Here is a 17,562-nt window from a genome sequence, read left to right on the forward strand (position 1 = left end):
TGGAACAAAAAAAAAACAATCATCTTTTACGCGTGAGAGTATTGTCCCTCCAGCTAAAACACAACGAGAATGTCACCTAGGATTCACCTAACTCCTAGTGCACCTAAGCGAAAAGTTTGTTGTATGTGTTACATGATCTTGATCCTACCTAGAAACGAGAACTCATTAATATCTTTCAGTTACAAATCACCAGATAATGCCCCGATCATGGTAGTTAAAACCCAGTGCTTCTTCAAGATCTTATTTGATTTTGATGCAGAAATGTTTCTGCTCCATTCAACTTAATACCGTATTCTTGAGAAGACTGTCATAATTCCTGGGTGTTACAGTTCCATGCTTTGTTCTGAAGATTGTTGCTTCGATTCCAGGAAGCTTCATAACTACTGGGACTGGTAAACTCTTTTGATGGTATTCACTATTTAGTGCTTGTGAGAAATCAGAAAGCATCATGAAAACCAGCTAGAGCACATTCTTGTTTTTGTTGTTGGCTGCTGATGGCCTAACCATCTGAACCCGTGCAGGACATGATCACGAGTAGTGGAGCAAAATGTTACTATCGCAGGGCTTCAATGCCAGAACCAAGTCACCATGCCATCATTCAACTACCTTCAAAGTGAACAGAGAAATAAATTTCAGCTTGGTAACAGCAAATGCTGCTAAATACTTAAAAGTAAATACATAGATCAATTCATGGATCCAAATTGCACGGCTGATGACATAATTATGCATTGCAAACATATTCCCAGATGTGTGCTAGTTTAACACGGTTATGCGTTAATTTCATCCTTTGAAACTGGTTACCAAGAAAAATTTAACTAATTACTACCGACTGCTATGGGTGCCAATTCAACAAACTTACACTATTAAATACTTTGGACTTAATGAAGACTACAGGCGACAGAAAATGAGCACACATTGAGAATATATACATTTGAGGTTTCTGGCATTATCACCATAACAATAATGGACTGAGTAATCATGGAAGAATTATCAATTTTCAGTATAAACTCTGAAAGGTCCATGGAGAAACAAAAATTAAATTAAACAATACCTAACTTTATTTCTGTGACTTGCATATACTATATTATTTACCCTTTATTTTTTCCTCAATCACATGAAATATGAAGCCGACTATCTCTTCAATCCACATTCTACAACACATGAGCATGTAAATTCATTGTCTGCTAATTTCAGCTATAGTTCATAACTTACTAGTGGCAACTGCTATCATGCATTTACTCTGCTTATATATACAAGCATACTAGTGGCGGCAGTGATCTTAGGGTTTAGGGTTTAGGGTTTAGGGTAAGGTGAGCGGCAGCCAGTGGTTGGGGAGGTGGCGGCGCCATGAGGGGAGGCGGCTGCTAGGGCTAGGGTAAGGTGAGCGGAAGCGAGAGGTCACGGATCGTGACGGTCTCTTGATACCATGATAGCGAGGGAATTCACGCAATATGATTCACTGTATTCCAACGAGAGGGTACGTTACATATACAGGCAAGTCACCGCATGATTATCTCCTGATTTATAGAACAATATCAGAGATAGTCAATGGGGATTGCCAGGCGTGATGGCCTGTGATGGCGCAGCCCCAACTCTGAGCGCACATCAAGGAGGCCGGTACCTAGTCAGACTAATGACCAGGACCCCTAGACTAATAGGCAATAGTCTCTACTCTAACACTTATACATTTATGATTTGGATTTTTCAGACTGCTCATACTTAAAACATTGAAAATAGAAACAGTGATGAACAAAGAATATAGTAACAAGCACTACCTGCTGGGCTGAGGTGAGGACGGTTGATCAGGAGAGGAATGAGAGGAACCACCCCTATATGGACCACGCCTTTGCCCATAAAACCCATTAGGCATCACTTCATGTGTTGACCGTGGTATGTCATCACCATCTGCTGCGGGAAGTGGCCCAAGAGAACCAAATTCAATTGGCTCAGATGAGGATGCACCAGGATTTGTGCCTTGGTTCATAGGAGTACACCATAAAAAATGGTGGTCCTGGAGGGCCAGATAAAGCACCAGTACCATTTAAAGTTGTAGATTGTGGTGTATAAACTTCATGCGCTATGTTCCCTTGTTTGTGCATAGAGCTTGCGGATCCAAAAGATTGGCCCTGCACAAGATATTGAGAGCTTGCCTCATGCCTGTACAAGTCATTTCTATAAGTTCGCCGTGGCCTATCAGGCTGACTCTCATCATTGGCCTATCAGACCGCATGCCAGACCTCTCCGACTGGCTACGTCCATAGCTGCGGTTTGGGTTTCGTTGTTTTGAGTTTATCCAGCCTCCTTCCTTGTCACCATAATCACTCCTGTCACCATTATAACCCCCTCTGTAGTTTCTTGAATTTGAGTGCCGATCCCTATACGGAACCTTCTGAACAGAAACCACATAATTGACGGCTTAGTATTTCGCAGTCCACACTAATAATTTCATAAATCATTGCTTAATAAATCTCTATTGAAAAAAAAAAGAAATCACTGTGCCTAGAGGAAGAGAAGGTAGAACTATATAAAGAAAACCTACCGCACCCATATTCCAAATATATCTTAATTCAATTATGAAAATAACTCATTAATTTTTTTTCATATCCCACAATTAGACATAATACACATAGCTGATGATTCTTTGTCATGATTAAACACTCTAAACATTGCATTAAGTTTAAGACCTCCATGCACATCCCTATGGGGCTACAAATCATTATCAATGTGGCTAGGGCCTAGACAATCTTATCATCAAAATTTTGAAGCTTATTAATGAGCTGGCTAAAATATTACTGTTTGTTTTACGAAGTTGTTACAATGAAGGGGATGCAGTCTAGGTTGGCCATAAAGAAGCTCCGCCCTCAATGCCAAGTTATGATGCTATGATTTCAGTCCGTTTCAAGACTGACTCACAAGCTTATCTGGACTTCTGGAGTGCATCTGTGCATACTCCTTATAGTGCTCAAAGCGCCAAAATTGTTTCTAGCACAAGCTTCAGGATAATTGCACAGCTGGATCCGACAAAACTGTTTCTAGCATACGAGCTTCAGAATGAACTACTCCGACTTATAATAATTAAAACAAGGTAGCACAGACTTATTTTCACCAATAAGCGACTCAAAGATAGCAACATGACAGAAAACAGTCTGCTGCTTGTGTCCATACTCTGGAGCCCAAGCTCTATGATATACATTACGACGTAAAGGGAATCTTTCCATGAATCTAACAGGTAGAGTTAAAAATCTTATTAGCAAGTAAAAACTTCGAAATTTACCAAAGTGATATAGCAGAATCCAACTATGAATAGTTACAATCTTCGGTTTAGCAATTGAATCATTTAAAGAGGCGCTCCATGAAAAAGAAGGATTTGGCTACATCGGATAATAATTTATAGTAACTCAGTAGGAAAACCGCCCATGCATCAACGTTTAAATCAGTACAAACTTTTGACAAGTACAGTTACGTTGGTGTTGCTTACCCACATATAAAAAATGTACTGCTTATAATACCATAAATGATCAAGCTTGTAAAGTTTCCATTTTTCTAATATACTATTACTAAAAAGTTGTCTAAGCATGAGATAAGACACTGAAAGATATTTTGTATTCTTACAGGATTTGGAAAGTAGGTTCCTGTGCCTCCACGGTATCTTGGTGCATCTTCTCCATAGTTATGGAGAACGCCAGTACTTCTTTGCGTAGATTGTTGCAGAGGTATCACAGGAAATAATCGTTGACCAGGGTGGACCATCTGTGCCCAGTTAGCATCAGGACGTCTTGCAGGCCCATCCCATGCACCATGGGATTGCAAATACATTTGTGGGACCGGAAAAGGGTATAGAACAGGACCTACAGGACGAGCATTCTGGCAGAGTCGCCCATACTGCAAATTGTGCCAATGGCTAATGAAATCACTGCTCAAGATGTCAGGATTGTGTTCCCTGGATGGCTCAGTCATAGTACTGCATGATGCTGTTGAGGTAGCATAGGAATCTGGTTGGTCAACATCATTGAGCAAACTAAAACTTTGACCCGCAATATTGGCAGAAAGCTGATCAATTCCTTCGCTTCTCTCAAACTGGGGACCACAACCATCGCTATTCCGTGGAGCATAAGGGAGCACAACAAAAGGAACTGGTGGACCTGTTGGAACAGTCAGTCCAGAGCTATCAGCTTGCCTCTGCTGTGGGGAACCAATAAGAAAAGGTGCAAACACAGGATTAGGCATGCCGGTTTGAGTTGGATAAACATCATTTTCTACTTGACTAGTTTGTGATTGTGTTTGAAAAGAATCAGGCCCTGCTACTATCTCAGAAGCTTCATTAACTGTATGGTGCTGGGCATGAGAAATAGAAGGATTAACTGTTCTTGGCGGAGCATGACAATGTAGGTCACTTTTCTGTATTGACTGAGAAGAAGGATCAGGATAACTATGACAAACTCCAGTGAGATTATCTTGATCTGCATGAAGATTGTCCTGATTAGCAAGAAGCTTAGGACTTTCAACTTTTTTCTTGAATGCTGTTACACTTTTGTGACTGTTTGACACTACAGTAGGAACAACTTTCATAGGCTGCACATCAACCAGACTTTGGGTAGGCACATCAGGACGACTACCACTCCCATATCTTATCCATGTATTTGTGAAAAACTGATTCAATTCAATAACTAAATTTTCTTTAGGACATTCAAGTAACTTTCCAAGCCTTTTCGCCCCATATGCAAAAGCACTGCGTATTCTAAACAAATTGCCTGCAGAACAAAATGTCAACTCAACAGGTGAAACATTTTTGTTGTTCTTGTACAGATAAAACATCCCATAGAACGTAACAAAAGCAAAGATTATTGTGTTCAATTCACTAATAAATTGATTTAAAGTAGGTTTGTAAGGTACCTTTGCTGACACTTCTTCCAAGATTATTGTTTGTGCGTAAAGGATCAATAATATTGAAGTGTTTGGAAACAAATGGTTGACCCTTATTCTCCTGGGTGCGAGGCACAACTCCATACGCAACACTACAGGTATCCAGGAAGGACTTGTTCCGCAACAATTCACCACTATCCATCCGCGGAGGTTCAGCTGCATGATATAACATTAATGATCAAAAACAACAACCACTGATCTACCAAAACAAAGTGACAGGTATATATTACCTGTCATATCTGGAAGTGAACTTATAGGAACTGGGCCCCACAAGCTCAAACAAAATTTCTCCCAATCAAAGTTGCTGAAAAATTCTAAGAAACGGTACAAAACCAGCACATGCATAAACAGAAAATAAGAATTGGCTTCATGTCAGGATATCCGAAAGACAAGAGAGTAAGTCACCTCAAGAGGTCCAGTAAAAGAATTGTTGAATACATGAAATATGTACAGAACCAGCATCTCCAATGCGTAAGTAGATATAAGGCCATGGTGAGCTCCAAGAATACGACTCTCATAGAAACACCATGCCTTTATCAATATGATACTCCGCTTGAATAGATGATTTCGGCTGATCAAGTTGTCGATCTATTGAAATGCAGAAACATTAGAAGAGGTACAGACAGAAAAATCAAGCATATTTGAACAAGGTACTAGACGCAACAAGCACAGTTATTCAACTCAATATAAATTTCTTACAGTATTAACATACAAATGGTAAACTTTGACCAACTTGTCTGCATATACAAATAAAGCTAGATTTTGAAAATAAGAACACACCTCTTCAAGAAAACAAAGTGTACATAGTCCACCAACTTGATTAAATGAGATGTCGACAACAATGTTTTCCACAATACACTTAATAATCTTGACCTGTGCAGGATACATGAAAAAACACAAATGAATGAAAAAAATAATCCAAGTGTCAAATCATTAAGGGTGTCATTATCCCAAAAATAAGATAAGGTAGGGGAGTGAGAAAATGGCATCGGGTGCATGTTATGTAAAAAGAAGTGTCTTCAAATGCATAATCCTCCAAAATCATAGGGAAAAATACCTCTGCCTGAATATACTGGACTTCTTTTACATGAAATTCAGCATTTTCACTCTTCTCTTCACGCTCCAATGCATCCCGGACAAGGTTTGCCCAAATCTCTTTTAATTCTTCACTATTACCAAAAGCAGTGACATCAATATCTCCATCAGGTAAGTAAGTCTTGAGAGGGACTGAACCAAAGGTAAAAACCTGTAGAGATAACAAGATCAACTCTCTGTCAAGCACATTTAATCAACTGAATAATTGAACACTGAAGATAAGGACAAGGATCTTCCAAAATGCTAGGGCAAAATTCCCCTTACATGCATAAGACTTACAGAAAAGTCTATTTCAATCATCCAATCCAAGAAACATGAAATAAGGTAAAAGTGGTGACTCAATACACCTGCTAGGCGGTATACCAAATGCCCACCAGACAAGCCATGATTGGCATTCACATATTGCTATGGTTTATGACTACCAAACAGGAATTACTAGAACTCTTCTGGCTAAGACATGCAAGTTTTTCATTTTATACTATTGGCAGAGACCAGCTCTGTGGTTCGACAAAACTTCAGTAACATGGTACTGGAAGTGTGCAACGCCCCATTGTTAGGATTATTGTACAGCCTCCATTGATTGGTTTAGTTTCCATAACCCTAGGACATCCTTGCCTAATCTAGAGATCAGTCTAAGCACCCCTAGGGTGCATGCACGTCAACAGGCCTGTGCGGCAGCCAAAACCAAGGCCCAGTGGGCTGTCTACAATACTTCTAACATCCATGTCACAGGAATACATATAAATACGGAAATACAGTTCGACTACACAATGTCCAGAATCTCTATTCCTACTCTTCACCTAACTGACTTTATTTTGCCAATCATCCCCACTGTTTGAAACTTGATGATTCTAAACAGGTTGTCAAATATCAGATGTGCAAGCATGGGTGTCATGTGACCAGCACCCAGTGTTTTAAAGGCGGTAAGGCGAGGCGAGGCCAGCTGGGTATGCCTGGACGCCTAGGCGGCGCCTAGGCGACAAGGCGCCACTTTAACCCAAGGCGAGCTGGGTCTGCCTGGACGCCTAGGCGACGCCTTTGAAACACTGCCAGCACCCCTCCTTTGCTTCTGTAACAACAGGCCACCATTTCCAACGAGCTCTCGCTCCAGACAAACATTTGAGAAACAGAATGAGAAGTATCGCATATTGACTATTGCCCTCTATGCAGAGCAACCATTTAGTTTAGTCATTTTAACAGTCTCATCTATCCATCCACACATCAGTCCTCCCCAGTCCCCCACCATATACAAGAGCCTTCTACTATCCCTATTACTACCTGCGGGGAGCAATCGGACCACTTTGGTATCCAGGTACAATACCTGGCACGAGAGGCAGTTCATGATAAGTCGCTGCACGTAGTGGTAGACGGCGAGCCTCCGGCCCTCGGAGTGCTCGTTGGGCTGGATGCGCGCGATCAGCTCCGCCGTGCGGCCCTCCACGACCGCCCAGCGCTCGGGGTCGAGCCGCCGCGTCACTCCGGCGGATGCATTGGGCAGGAGCCCGTTGGGCACCATCCCCATGCGCGCGCCAACCAATGCACCCTCCACCTCCGTCTGGTGGAGGCAAAACCCTAGACCCTGACACCAGCAGCAGCCGATCGCGGAGCCCCCCCCCCCCCCCCAGCAGCGGGCTACAACGGCGACGGAGCAGCCGTCCCTGGCGCGAATCGAGCCGGGTCAGTGGAGCACCGAGAGGCGGGCGTGCAGAAAAGCTAGCGCCAGGGATGGATCGACGCGGTCGTGGGGAGACGGAGCGGCGGCGGCGGCGACGAGGGAAGGGGCCAGCGCCTCGTCGGGGGTTTGATTTGGGAAGGTGGGGCGGAGACAGGAGACGTGCGGTGCCGGTGCGGTCGATGTTTGGTTTGGGCCTCGCGGGTAGGGCTGGAAAAAAAAAAAAGCTCGTTAAGCTGGCTCGGTGGCTCGTTTCAAAATTGCTCCGATTATATTCGTTTTTTTTTTAAATAAAGATTAGTTGATTTGGAATAAAAGTCAATTTTGGCAGGCTCGGCTCGGCTCGGCTCGGCTCGTTATGCTCGATTTGAAGTTGCATATCAAACAACGCGGGAGACTATAATAAATACGAATATATTGATTTCGAAGAAAGCTCGAAAAAAGTCGAGACTCGGCTCGATTCCACCCCTACTCGCGGGGATGTGCCGAGGAAGACTTCGATGAGGCGTGCCCGCGTGGGCAAAGTGTGCTTTGGGCTCGAGGTCTCGAGCAGGTGCAGCTGCCGTGCTACGCGGTCGAGACTGGAGCATGTTGAATGGGTATTTTGGATTTTAAGAAGTTTTGCTTTGCGATTGGATTGTATTCATATGTAAAACCTAATTCTTAATTATTTATTAGGGCATACAGATCTGATGACAACTTAAATATTCGATATATTGAAACACAATTATGATTCGAAACATTAGTAATTGATGGTCATTCCTATATATAAATCCATATAATTTGAATGTACTAAAGAATAATTTGAATTGGAAACGCTTCAAATCCATATTACGTCTGCCTCTGCATTCATATTCATCCACATGTTATACATTATAAAGATAGGAATGTACATATTATTGTGATTAATTTAGTAGTTGCTAAGAATTTCTCTAACAACTGACGATATCCTTTTGTCATATATGGAGGAGGGAGAGTGAGAGACCGAGAAAAAGAAGCTCGCTAGCATGTCAACAAGAGCTGAACATTGAGTAAACGATATTTTTATCTCTTTCTCCCATGTCCTTCCATGCACAATTCCAGATTTTCCATACATAATTCAGTAATGATTTCACCAGCGCTGTTGAGAACGATCTAACTATAGCGGCGTTGCGATTATGATTGTAGCAATCCATCAGCAACTACGACAGGTACAACAACTTTAATAGTTTTAGTCGGGCAAAACCATACGCAACATCCGCAGCATGAGTATCTAGGGTGCAGCTGCATCATAAACCGTCGAAAGAAACAAATTGACACTAAGAGTAGAAAATATTTCCAATAAAAATTAAAAACTTTTCTCACTTGCACTATTTGCTTACATGCCATGCTCGCACGCCACCTTCTCTCCCACCTTTCCTTTTCCGGCACTTATCTCCCGTCTATAAAGCCACCTCTCCGAGTGGTCTATTTCTAGCATGCGTGAGTAGCCACACTGCCGTTGCAGAAGACCACCCCCGCTACTGCTCCCCTGCCCCCTCCCCCCGCACCCCCTGTTCTGGCGCCGCTCTTTGCCTCTGTCAACGTCATCCACCACCGCCGCTAATCTCCTCACCATTCCACTTTTGGTCCGAGCTCTCCTGCCACCGACCTAGTCCGGCCACCATCTCTCGCTGCCCCGGTAGGCTGTGCCCTCGCCGTCCCACCTCGCAGCTATTTCGACCAGCCCCACTGTCGATCCGACAACCTCCCGACGATCCTTTGTAGATCTATCCCCTTAGAACGCAGCAATCCCAAACCCTAACCAGGTGGCGGCGGCGGCGGATCCTAGCGATGTCGCGGATCACAGTCGCAGGTGTTGAATAGATTCCCTAGTCTCTCCCATCTTCCCCCTTGCACCCTTGCCACGAAAAATGATTTTAACGGCGACAACATGCATGCTACTTCATTGCCAACAAGTTGAGCCGACGAACGGATCCCCTCCACAGTCAAGGCCATAGAGTTGGGTCCACCTGGTATTCAAGGGTATTCATTGAATACCTATTATTTTTAAAAATATCTGTATGTGTATTGAACAAAAAATTGACATCAAGCCCCTTCTCAAAATGGGCCAAACAACCCAAAAATCAGCCTAGACCTCTCCCCCATATTGATATTCATATTTTGATATGTTGATCATTTAGTACGTCTATTATCTATATGTTGAACAATTTATATTATCGATACTCAATTATGCGCTACTAATATGTACTTTGAACTGTCAATTTTTTTGCGCTATTTGAAATTTTGAATACCCATCTCTTAATGCTGCCACCGGCCATCGGTGGTAGGAGAGACTCTGCCTCCCACTAAGGAAAAAATCTTATTTACCTCTCTAAACTATGGGTCGAGTTTACATTTCCACCTTGAACTCGAAAACCGGGTATTTTGCCACCTCAAACTCGCGATACCGGACGCGTGTCGATAAGGTAAAGAGGGGTAGAGGTAGACCTAAACTGAATTGGGACGAGTCGGTTAAGAGAGACATTAAAGATTGGAATATCTCTGAGGAGATAGTTTTGGATAGGAGCGCTTGGAGACTAGCTATCAACGTGCATGAATCGTGACTTTTGTGTTTTGTGGGTTTCATCTCTAACCTACCCTAACTTGTTTGGGATAAAAGGCTATGTTGTTGTTGTTGCTGGTATGTTTGGAATAATATTATAATTTGTATTACCGGTGGAAACACACGAGCATAGACAAATGTACAAGATTATCTTAGCCGTATCATAGGCAAGAATGTAAAATAGAATTTATTATACATTTCTTTGCATATTTAGTTGGACTTGGTGACAATGTTGTACCTATTGATTTGATTTATCACAATACTGTTTTGAACGATAATATTATACATGATGAAAATTGTTATTTATTGGTAGATTTTTATATTTTAAATTTAATTTTTTTTCTCCCATAGCAACGCACAGACACTCACCTAGTCGTGTTTGTTCGCGATTAAGTTCGGCTACTGTAGCACTTTCATTTTTATTTGATAATTAGTGTCTAATTATAGACTAATTAGGCTTAGAAGATTCATCTAATTATTTACAGATAAACTGTACAATTGATTATTTTTTATATTATATTTAATGTTCTATGCATGTGTCCAAAAATTTAATGTAACGAAAAATTTTGAAATTTTTTGCAAATTAAACATGACCTAGTCATCTAAAATTTAGCCTTTGGATCCAAAGTACCGTGAGCAGCAGGCAGCAGGCAGCAGGTCAGCAGCGGCACTGCGGCAGTTCCAACAACTTACAAGTAACAAACACTTCTCCCTTCCTTCCTCCGCACTCCACCTCCGCGGCGTCGCCATGGACGCCGACCTCGTGCAGCGCTGCCTCGAGGCCGGCGGCCGCGACCTCCTCCTCTCCTCCCTCCCCGTCCTCCGCCTCCGCCGCCGCATCCTCATCCATCCTCCAGTCCCTCCCCCTCCACGTGGTAAACCCTCTCCCCTTCCTCTCTCCTTATCCATTCCTCGCCCTAATATCTTCCTCCGCTCTTTCTCCCAGTCATTCGACCGCGGGTACTACCTCCTTGTGAAGGCGATCCAGGAGTTGCGCGCGCGCAAGGATGGGCAGGTCGTCACCGTCGGCATCGGCGGACCCACCGGTTCCGGCAAGACCAGGTACGGCGGCGGCATCATCCGGTCCCCTCGATCAGTGGCGCCAACTTTTGGGGTGAGTTGGTGACGTGTTGGTGGTTTTGTGCTGCGCAGTTTGGCGGAGAAGGTGGCGTCGGTGCTTGGGTGCGTCGTGATTGTCTCCATGGAGGACTACCGCACGGGAGCTGGTGGCGACGACGGCAACAGCGACATCGACGCCATCGATTTCGACGCACTCGCGCGCAACCTTCAGGTGTGGGTCTGGGTTTTTCTCCTCTCGTCCCGTTGGTTTTTGGGTCGGATTGGTTGGATGCCCACCAGCTGCTTGCTTTAATGATGGGCCAGGGTGTAGTGAGAAATGGTGGGCTTCAATGCGCTCGTCGATTGTACTGTTTGGTAGGGCTGTACTAGTGGTCGTTGTAGGCGAATTGAATTAATGGGGCGATGCATGGTATACATGGAGTTGTTTCCAGAAAGAGAAGTGATAACACCACGTCTGCTTAGAGTCACAGTTATTGAATTTGAACTAAAAGACATTGCTGTATGACGACTACTTGGCAATATAGCAACCATTTGGACTTTTGATTATAGCCGATTAGACTGTGAAGGCAGGAACTATTGGAACCTTGGGTTTTCGACTATTGGCCAGTTGATAAATAGTGACTACATGCACATCTTACTCTTGTTTTAGTTTTTTGTAGTTTCCTCAATCAAGGCTGCTCAAACACATATAGATGCCCAAATTAAGTGTCTGATACATCAGCTGCTCTATTGTGTCACGGACAAGCAATGTGTTGATTGCCCTATCACATCCTGTTAGGCACTTCTTTTTTTAGTGCTTAGAGGCTTCTTTGTCATTATACTTCTTCGATTGCCTATACTTAGCTTATATCCTTTCCTTTTTTCCCTTGCGAGTTCTAGCATATCTTCTTTCCATTATACTAGCTGTGTGCCTGTGTGTCTCAACTGCATGTAAGGCTGGGCTCAGGGCCACATATGTCACAATTGCTGATTTGTGGTCTGACTGCACGTTCAATGGTACTGAGGGAACTTTGGCTTGAATATGTTCTGCAACATTTTAGAGTTTCTTATCATTTAGGTGTGATAAGCATTCATATTACTTATAGAGGTAAATAAAATGCAAATCCAGAAAGTGTGATCTGAGCTGGGAATTATTCACTAGACCACCAAATAAAGAGTGGTTGTCAGTATATGGAAAATCCAAATTCTCCTTGGTTCTGATCTACTTACCTGTGAATTTATGTTTCTTTAAATCTTTTAGTGTATAGCATCATAGCGAAAGGTCCAAGTTTTGCAAGACTTGGCATCCCAAATCTGTACGAAGACTTATGGTGTAATGTTTTGGTTTTAGCAAATATATTTGGGAGACTGGCTCCCCATAGTTTTGGTATTTTGCAGTGATGATTTGGTGTTGGGCTTTATATGCACAGATTTGACATTATTGCTTTGGAAAACCAATGTTTGCTTTTGTTGTTGGGACTCGGTACAGTTGGTTGGCTCTTTGTTTAAGATGTTGGTTGTGCAATTTTAATTGTATGTGGTTTATTTCTTTCAGATGTTAGTTGCACAAATTTAATTGATAACTTTCTTTCTATTTTGGTGGTGACTAGTACACTTACGGTCATGTCTACTGAGCAGGATCTTGTAAAGGGTAACGATACGATGGTGCCGCTCGTTGATTTTCAAGAGAAGAAGCGTACAGGATGGAGGCAACTGAAGATTTCTTCATCTGGAGTGGTGCAATATCTCAGCGATGCATGCTATACTACTATAAAAACTTTACCAATTTTATGTCTTCTGATACAAGTTATCCTTCCAGGTGATTGTCGATGGTGCGTATGCTCTGCATTCAACACTAAGATCATTGCTTGATATCCGGGTTGCTGTGGTAAACATGATAATTCCTCACTCTCTGCAAGTTATTTTGTTAAGACTTACTGGCAGAACAGTAATCTTACCTGTTCAGTGACCTTGCAAATGAGTTTCAGGTTGGTGGCGTTCATTTTAGCCTGCTCTCTAAAGTTCAGCATGATATTGGAGATTCTTGCTCATTGGACTATCTAATCGACAGCATATTTCCATTGTTTAGGAAGCACATTGAGCCAGACCTGCATCATGCACAAGTACACCCTTGTCTATCCATAGCTGTTATCTTCTTCTGATTTCTGGCATTCGTTCAGTTCTTTGGTCATGATGTTTCCTAGTGATTTACTGGTGCAGATTAGGATTGATAACAGCTTTGTCTGTTCATTCCGAGAACCTTACTACAAGCGAAAGTGCAAAAATGAGGTCAGCAAAGGATTAGTGTTGACTAGTACTATTTTTTAATATGAATTTTGCTGGCTTGCTGCTTATTTCATGCAAGATCCAATTATTTCAATCTTGATGATTTTTATTAATGTAGTTCTCTAGACTTCCTGTCCCTGTGTGAATGAAAGTTTTTCCCCCATCTGTGGTGGTATTTTTGTTTTATTGTGATGAATAGTCATATTATTCGGGAATCAATAATATTGTGTCAGCATCCTATTTTGTTAGTCCTTGCACCAGTAATTTCTGCTAACACTTCCTGTTTGAAGGTTCGTAGCTCTTAGTTCTGAACACATAGTATTGCCTGTAGTGGGCTGGGCTAATCTTTGGTGAGTCTAGCACAACAATCAGCAATACTGGCAAATGTGGAGCTGCACCGATGCCAGGTGCTGGCACCAGCCAAGCTTATATATCCAGTCACAGACATGATCACCACAATCAACAGATAGTTAGGAATTGCAATATGTTCTTACTAGATTCGTGCCCGTGCGTTGCAACGGGAAAGACTTCTAAAGAATAATGGTTCATTCTCTACTTGATCCTTGCTTTTAAAAATTCCAAGAACTTGGTTCTATGTGTGTCGCGTCTCACAAGACTTTCCTTGCTTTCAGCTCATGATTTTAAGCAAAGACCTCATGAAAGTTCAATGAGTGACAAACGGTGCATTTGTGTCAATGTACCTCTACCCCTTGTTGATTTCTCATCCAGTGTCCATCATGATCATAAAAAGAGTATGGAACTTGGCTGTGGAAGAGTAAAGAATAATAATTGAGAGATAAATGTGGGTACTTACTGCATTTCATTCCAACTTGCTCTGTAGATAAGTGACAATATGCACCAGAGGAAAATTTCATTATCTCAAATTCTCAATATAACGGGATGGGAGAGTTAACAACTCGCAGGCCCCCTCATTCAAGCTAGATCATTATATCACCATGTCTTTGTGTCTCCTGCTCTATATATTAGTTGAGGAAATTCCCACTTCATCTCAATACTAAGGCACAGACAAGAGTTTCAACAAACAATACAACAACAGCAGCAACATAGCCTTTTATCCCAAGCGAATTGGGGTAGGCTAGAGATGAAACCCAAAAGACACAAAGGTCACGATTCAGGCATGTTGATAGCTAGTCGCCAAGCGCTCCTATCCAAAACTACCTTCTCACAGATATTCCAATCTTTAAGGTCTCTCTTAACCGACTCGTCCCAAGTCAGTTTAGGTCTACCTCTATCCCTTTACCTTATTGACACGCTTTAGCACCCCACTACGCACCGGTGCCTCAGGAGGCCTCCGTTGGACATGTCCAAACCATCTCAACCGATGTTGGGTAAGTTTCTCCTCAATTGGTGACACCCCTACCCTTTCCCGAATAACTTCGTTTCGGACTCTATCCCTCCTTGTGTGCCCGCAAAACCACCGGAACATCCGCATCTCTGCTACACTTAGTTGCTGGATATGTCGCCTTTTTGTAGGCCAACATTCTGCACCGTATAACATCACCGGGCGAATCGCTGTCCTATAGAACTTACCTTTTAGCTTTTGTGGCACCCTTCTGCCACAGAAAGGCTGACTTTGATTTTTAAAGTGAAGACAAAAGCTTGAACGCAGGCACCGTATTTTGGGCAATTGAAAGCAAAAGCGAAGCTCATGTTGTTCATTGGATTGAACCATTAGCAACTCACCAATAAATGAAGTGGCTATCAGATCTTGTGAAATTTTATGCTTGACTGAAATATATGGGCATTTCATCAAACAAATGGTCAGCAACCCAAGCACGGAAGGATGAAGAACAAATTGGAACCACTTGCCATGATCAATAACTCACCTGCAGAAGTCGATTGGTCGTGACAGCCCAGCCCGGGGCGACGTGATGGAACCGCACGTCGGGGACGGAGGTCTTGCGGCACAAGGCATGCGCCCTCTCGACACTAGCCACGGCGCGCGCGATCGCGCCGGTGTAGAGCGTCCGCGCTGATTCCGGGGAATGCGCTGCCCGAGTCCCACGCCGCTCGAGTCTTCCGCGCCGGCCGGCCTAGTCCTCCTCGCCGCCCACCTCCGCCTCTGCTCATGCTGGATCCGACGACAGCGCCGCTCTATGGGAGAGCATTGCAGGTGGCGGCTGAGGGGGTGCCCTAGCATGAGGTGGAGAAGGGGAGATGGGAGGATGGCGGGGAGAGGATCGCAGGCAGCGGCGGGTGTGGGGACACGAGCACGGATCGCATCCGGCAGGGTGGATGAGCGGGCCACATGTCGGCGTATGAAAACGGGTTGCGGAACGAAACGAAGCGAAGCAAGCGGTGGACGACGTACGATGGGTGGGATGACGAACGAAAAAAAAGTAACCCTTAGCCTCTTTTTAGTAGTGGAGATACCTTGTCCTTTCTCAGCATGTCCTGCCACCAGACAGCTCTAGGGTCACACACCCTTGCACCTCCCATTTCGACTTCCTGCTCCAGTTCTGTGTCAGCCAAACTGGTCAGCACTTTGAAGTATGCCACCTAATATTTGTCTAATTTCTGTTTTGCTGGACCATATCCTTGCAGGACCGGTGCCCGGCTCAGATCTTTGCGGACTCAGTCTTTACCGGGTCGGCTGGCAGGTAACTACAATTAACGGTGAAACTATTTTGCGGCTAGTTTCATCGTCCATGCAATAGTTTCATTTCTGAACATATCTAGCTAGTCCATGCCTAGATATGCAATATTGTGCGGCTAGAATCTGTAGCAAATGCTGGACTAGATGAACTCGGGTCGAGCACATGTGTATATTTTACAAATTCTGTGTGTAGCAGGGCATACTGTAGAATGTTACTCCGTATTTTGTAAATTCAGAGTGTAGCAGGTCATATTGTAGAATGTTGCCAGTATAACACACTTGGGTTTCTAAGCTTAAAATTGGTATACCTAATGATACATTGTTGTTTCCTTTTTAGAGGTCATGGCACCACCAAAGTGGTGTAAAGAGGTGATGGACTGTTTTGTGGATGAGTGTTACAATATGGTTAAGGATGGTTGTCAACCAACAAATGAAAGTGTTTTTTTTACTAGGCTTGAAAAGAACATGCAAAAGAACAAATGCTGGACTAGATGAACTCGGTCGAACACATGGGTATATTTTGTAAATTCTGTGTGTAGCAGGGCATACTGTAGGATGTTATTTTGTAAATTCTGAGTGTAGCAAGTCATATTGTAGAATTTTGCCTGTATAACACACTTGGGTTTCTAAGCTTAAAATTGGTATACCTAATGATACATTGTTGTTTCCTTTTTAGAGGTCATGGCACCACCAAAGTGGCGTAAAGAAGTGATGGACTGTTTTGTGGATGAGTGTTACAATATGGTTAAGGATGGTTGTCAACCAACAAATGAAAGTGTTTTTTTTGCGAGGCTTGAAAAGAACATGCAACTACGTTTTGTTGATGTTCCACTTGGTAAAGCGGATCTGATTAAACAGTTTAAGCGATTAAATCATTTATGGGGACGATACCATCACGATTTGCATGATTGGACGTTGAGACGTGTATGTACTCCACCTGAACATTTCACTGTCTTTCTCCGTTTATAGAACTGAACCATTAAGTGAGGCTTTCCATTGCAGGGAATGGAACAGATGGGCCACTCTGATCCTGAGCTGTTCAAGGGTAATGTATGTACCTCATCTGAACATTTCACTGTCTTTCTCTGTATATAATCGAACCACTAAGTGAGTTTTTCCATTGCAGAAAAGCAATTATGTTTATGGTACTAAATTCACAGATATCCTGAGAAATGAGGAAAAGATCAACTTTATCTTTAGCAAGTACCATCTTGAAAAGGCAAAATCACTTAATGCGTATGAGTTCAATGTTCAACACAGTGATCGCTACACTGAGAGCGATAGTGTTACAAGTAAAAGGCGTAGCATTGATGGGCCCTTCTCCCG

The 17,562-nt window shown here is 43.1% G+C and overlaps 1 protein-coding gene and 1 pseudogene across 1 annotated transcript; one reads left to right on the forward strand and one right to left on the reverse strand.

The window, feature by feature from the left end:
* Window positions 1-7,836, reverse strand: LOC120681667 (annotated as a pseudogene).
* A 354-nt stretch (window positions 7,837-8,190) lies between these two features.
* LOC120682909 (uridine-cytidine kinase C-like) lies at window positions 8,191-17,557 on the forward strand. The gene is made up of 11 exons (XM_039964928.1): window positions 8,191-8,243; window positions 10,903-11,149; window positions 11,221-11,336; window positions 11,427-11,565; window positions 12,972-13,070; window positions 13,153-13,221; window positions 13,322-13,456; window positions 13,554-13,622; window positions 16,185-16,240; window positions 17,239-17,286; window positions 17,363-17,557. Exons 1-11 carry the CDS (start codon window positions 8,191-8,193, stop codon window positions 17,403-17,405), a joined length of 1,074 nt encoding a protein of 357 aa, XP_039820862.1. The 3' UTR covers window positions 17,406-17,557.
* Window positions 17,558-17,562: the final 5 nt, after the last annotated feature.

The sequence above is a fragment of the Panicum virgatum genome, chromosome 7N (genome assembly GCF_016808335.1).
Source record: "Panicum virgatum strain AP13 chromosome 7N, P.virgatum_v5, whole genome shotgun sequence".
Classification (NCBI taxonomy): domain Eukaryota; kingdom Viridiplantae; phylum Streptophyta; class Magnoliopsida; order Poales; family Poaceae; genus Panicum; species Panicum virgatum.

Bases quoted from the DNA above. Each gene is read 5' to 3' on its own strand.
- LOC120682909 (XM_039964928.1), top strand. From the start codon at position 8,191: ATGAGGCGTGCCCGCGTGGGCAAAGTGTGCTTTGGGCTCGAGGTCTCG. The intron at 11,566-12,971 runs GTGTGGGTCTGG...TCTACTGAGCAG, and splicing joins CACTCGCGCGCAACCTTCAG to GATCTTGTAAAGGGTAACGA. The intron at 13,623-16,184 runs GTCAGCAAAGGA...ATATCCTTGCAG, and splicing joins AGCGAAAGTGCAAAAATGAG to GACCGGTGCCCGGCTCAGAT.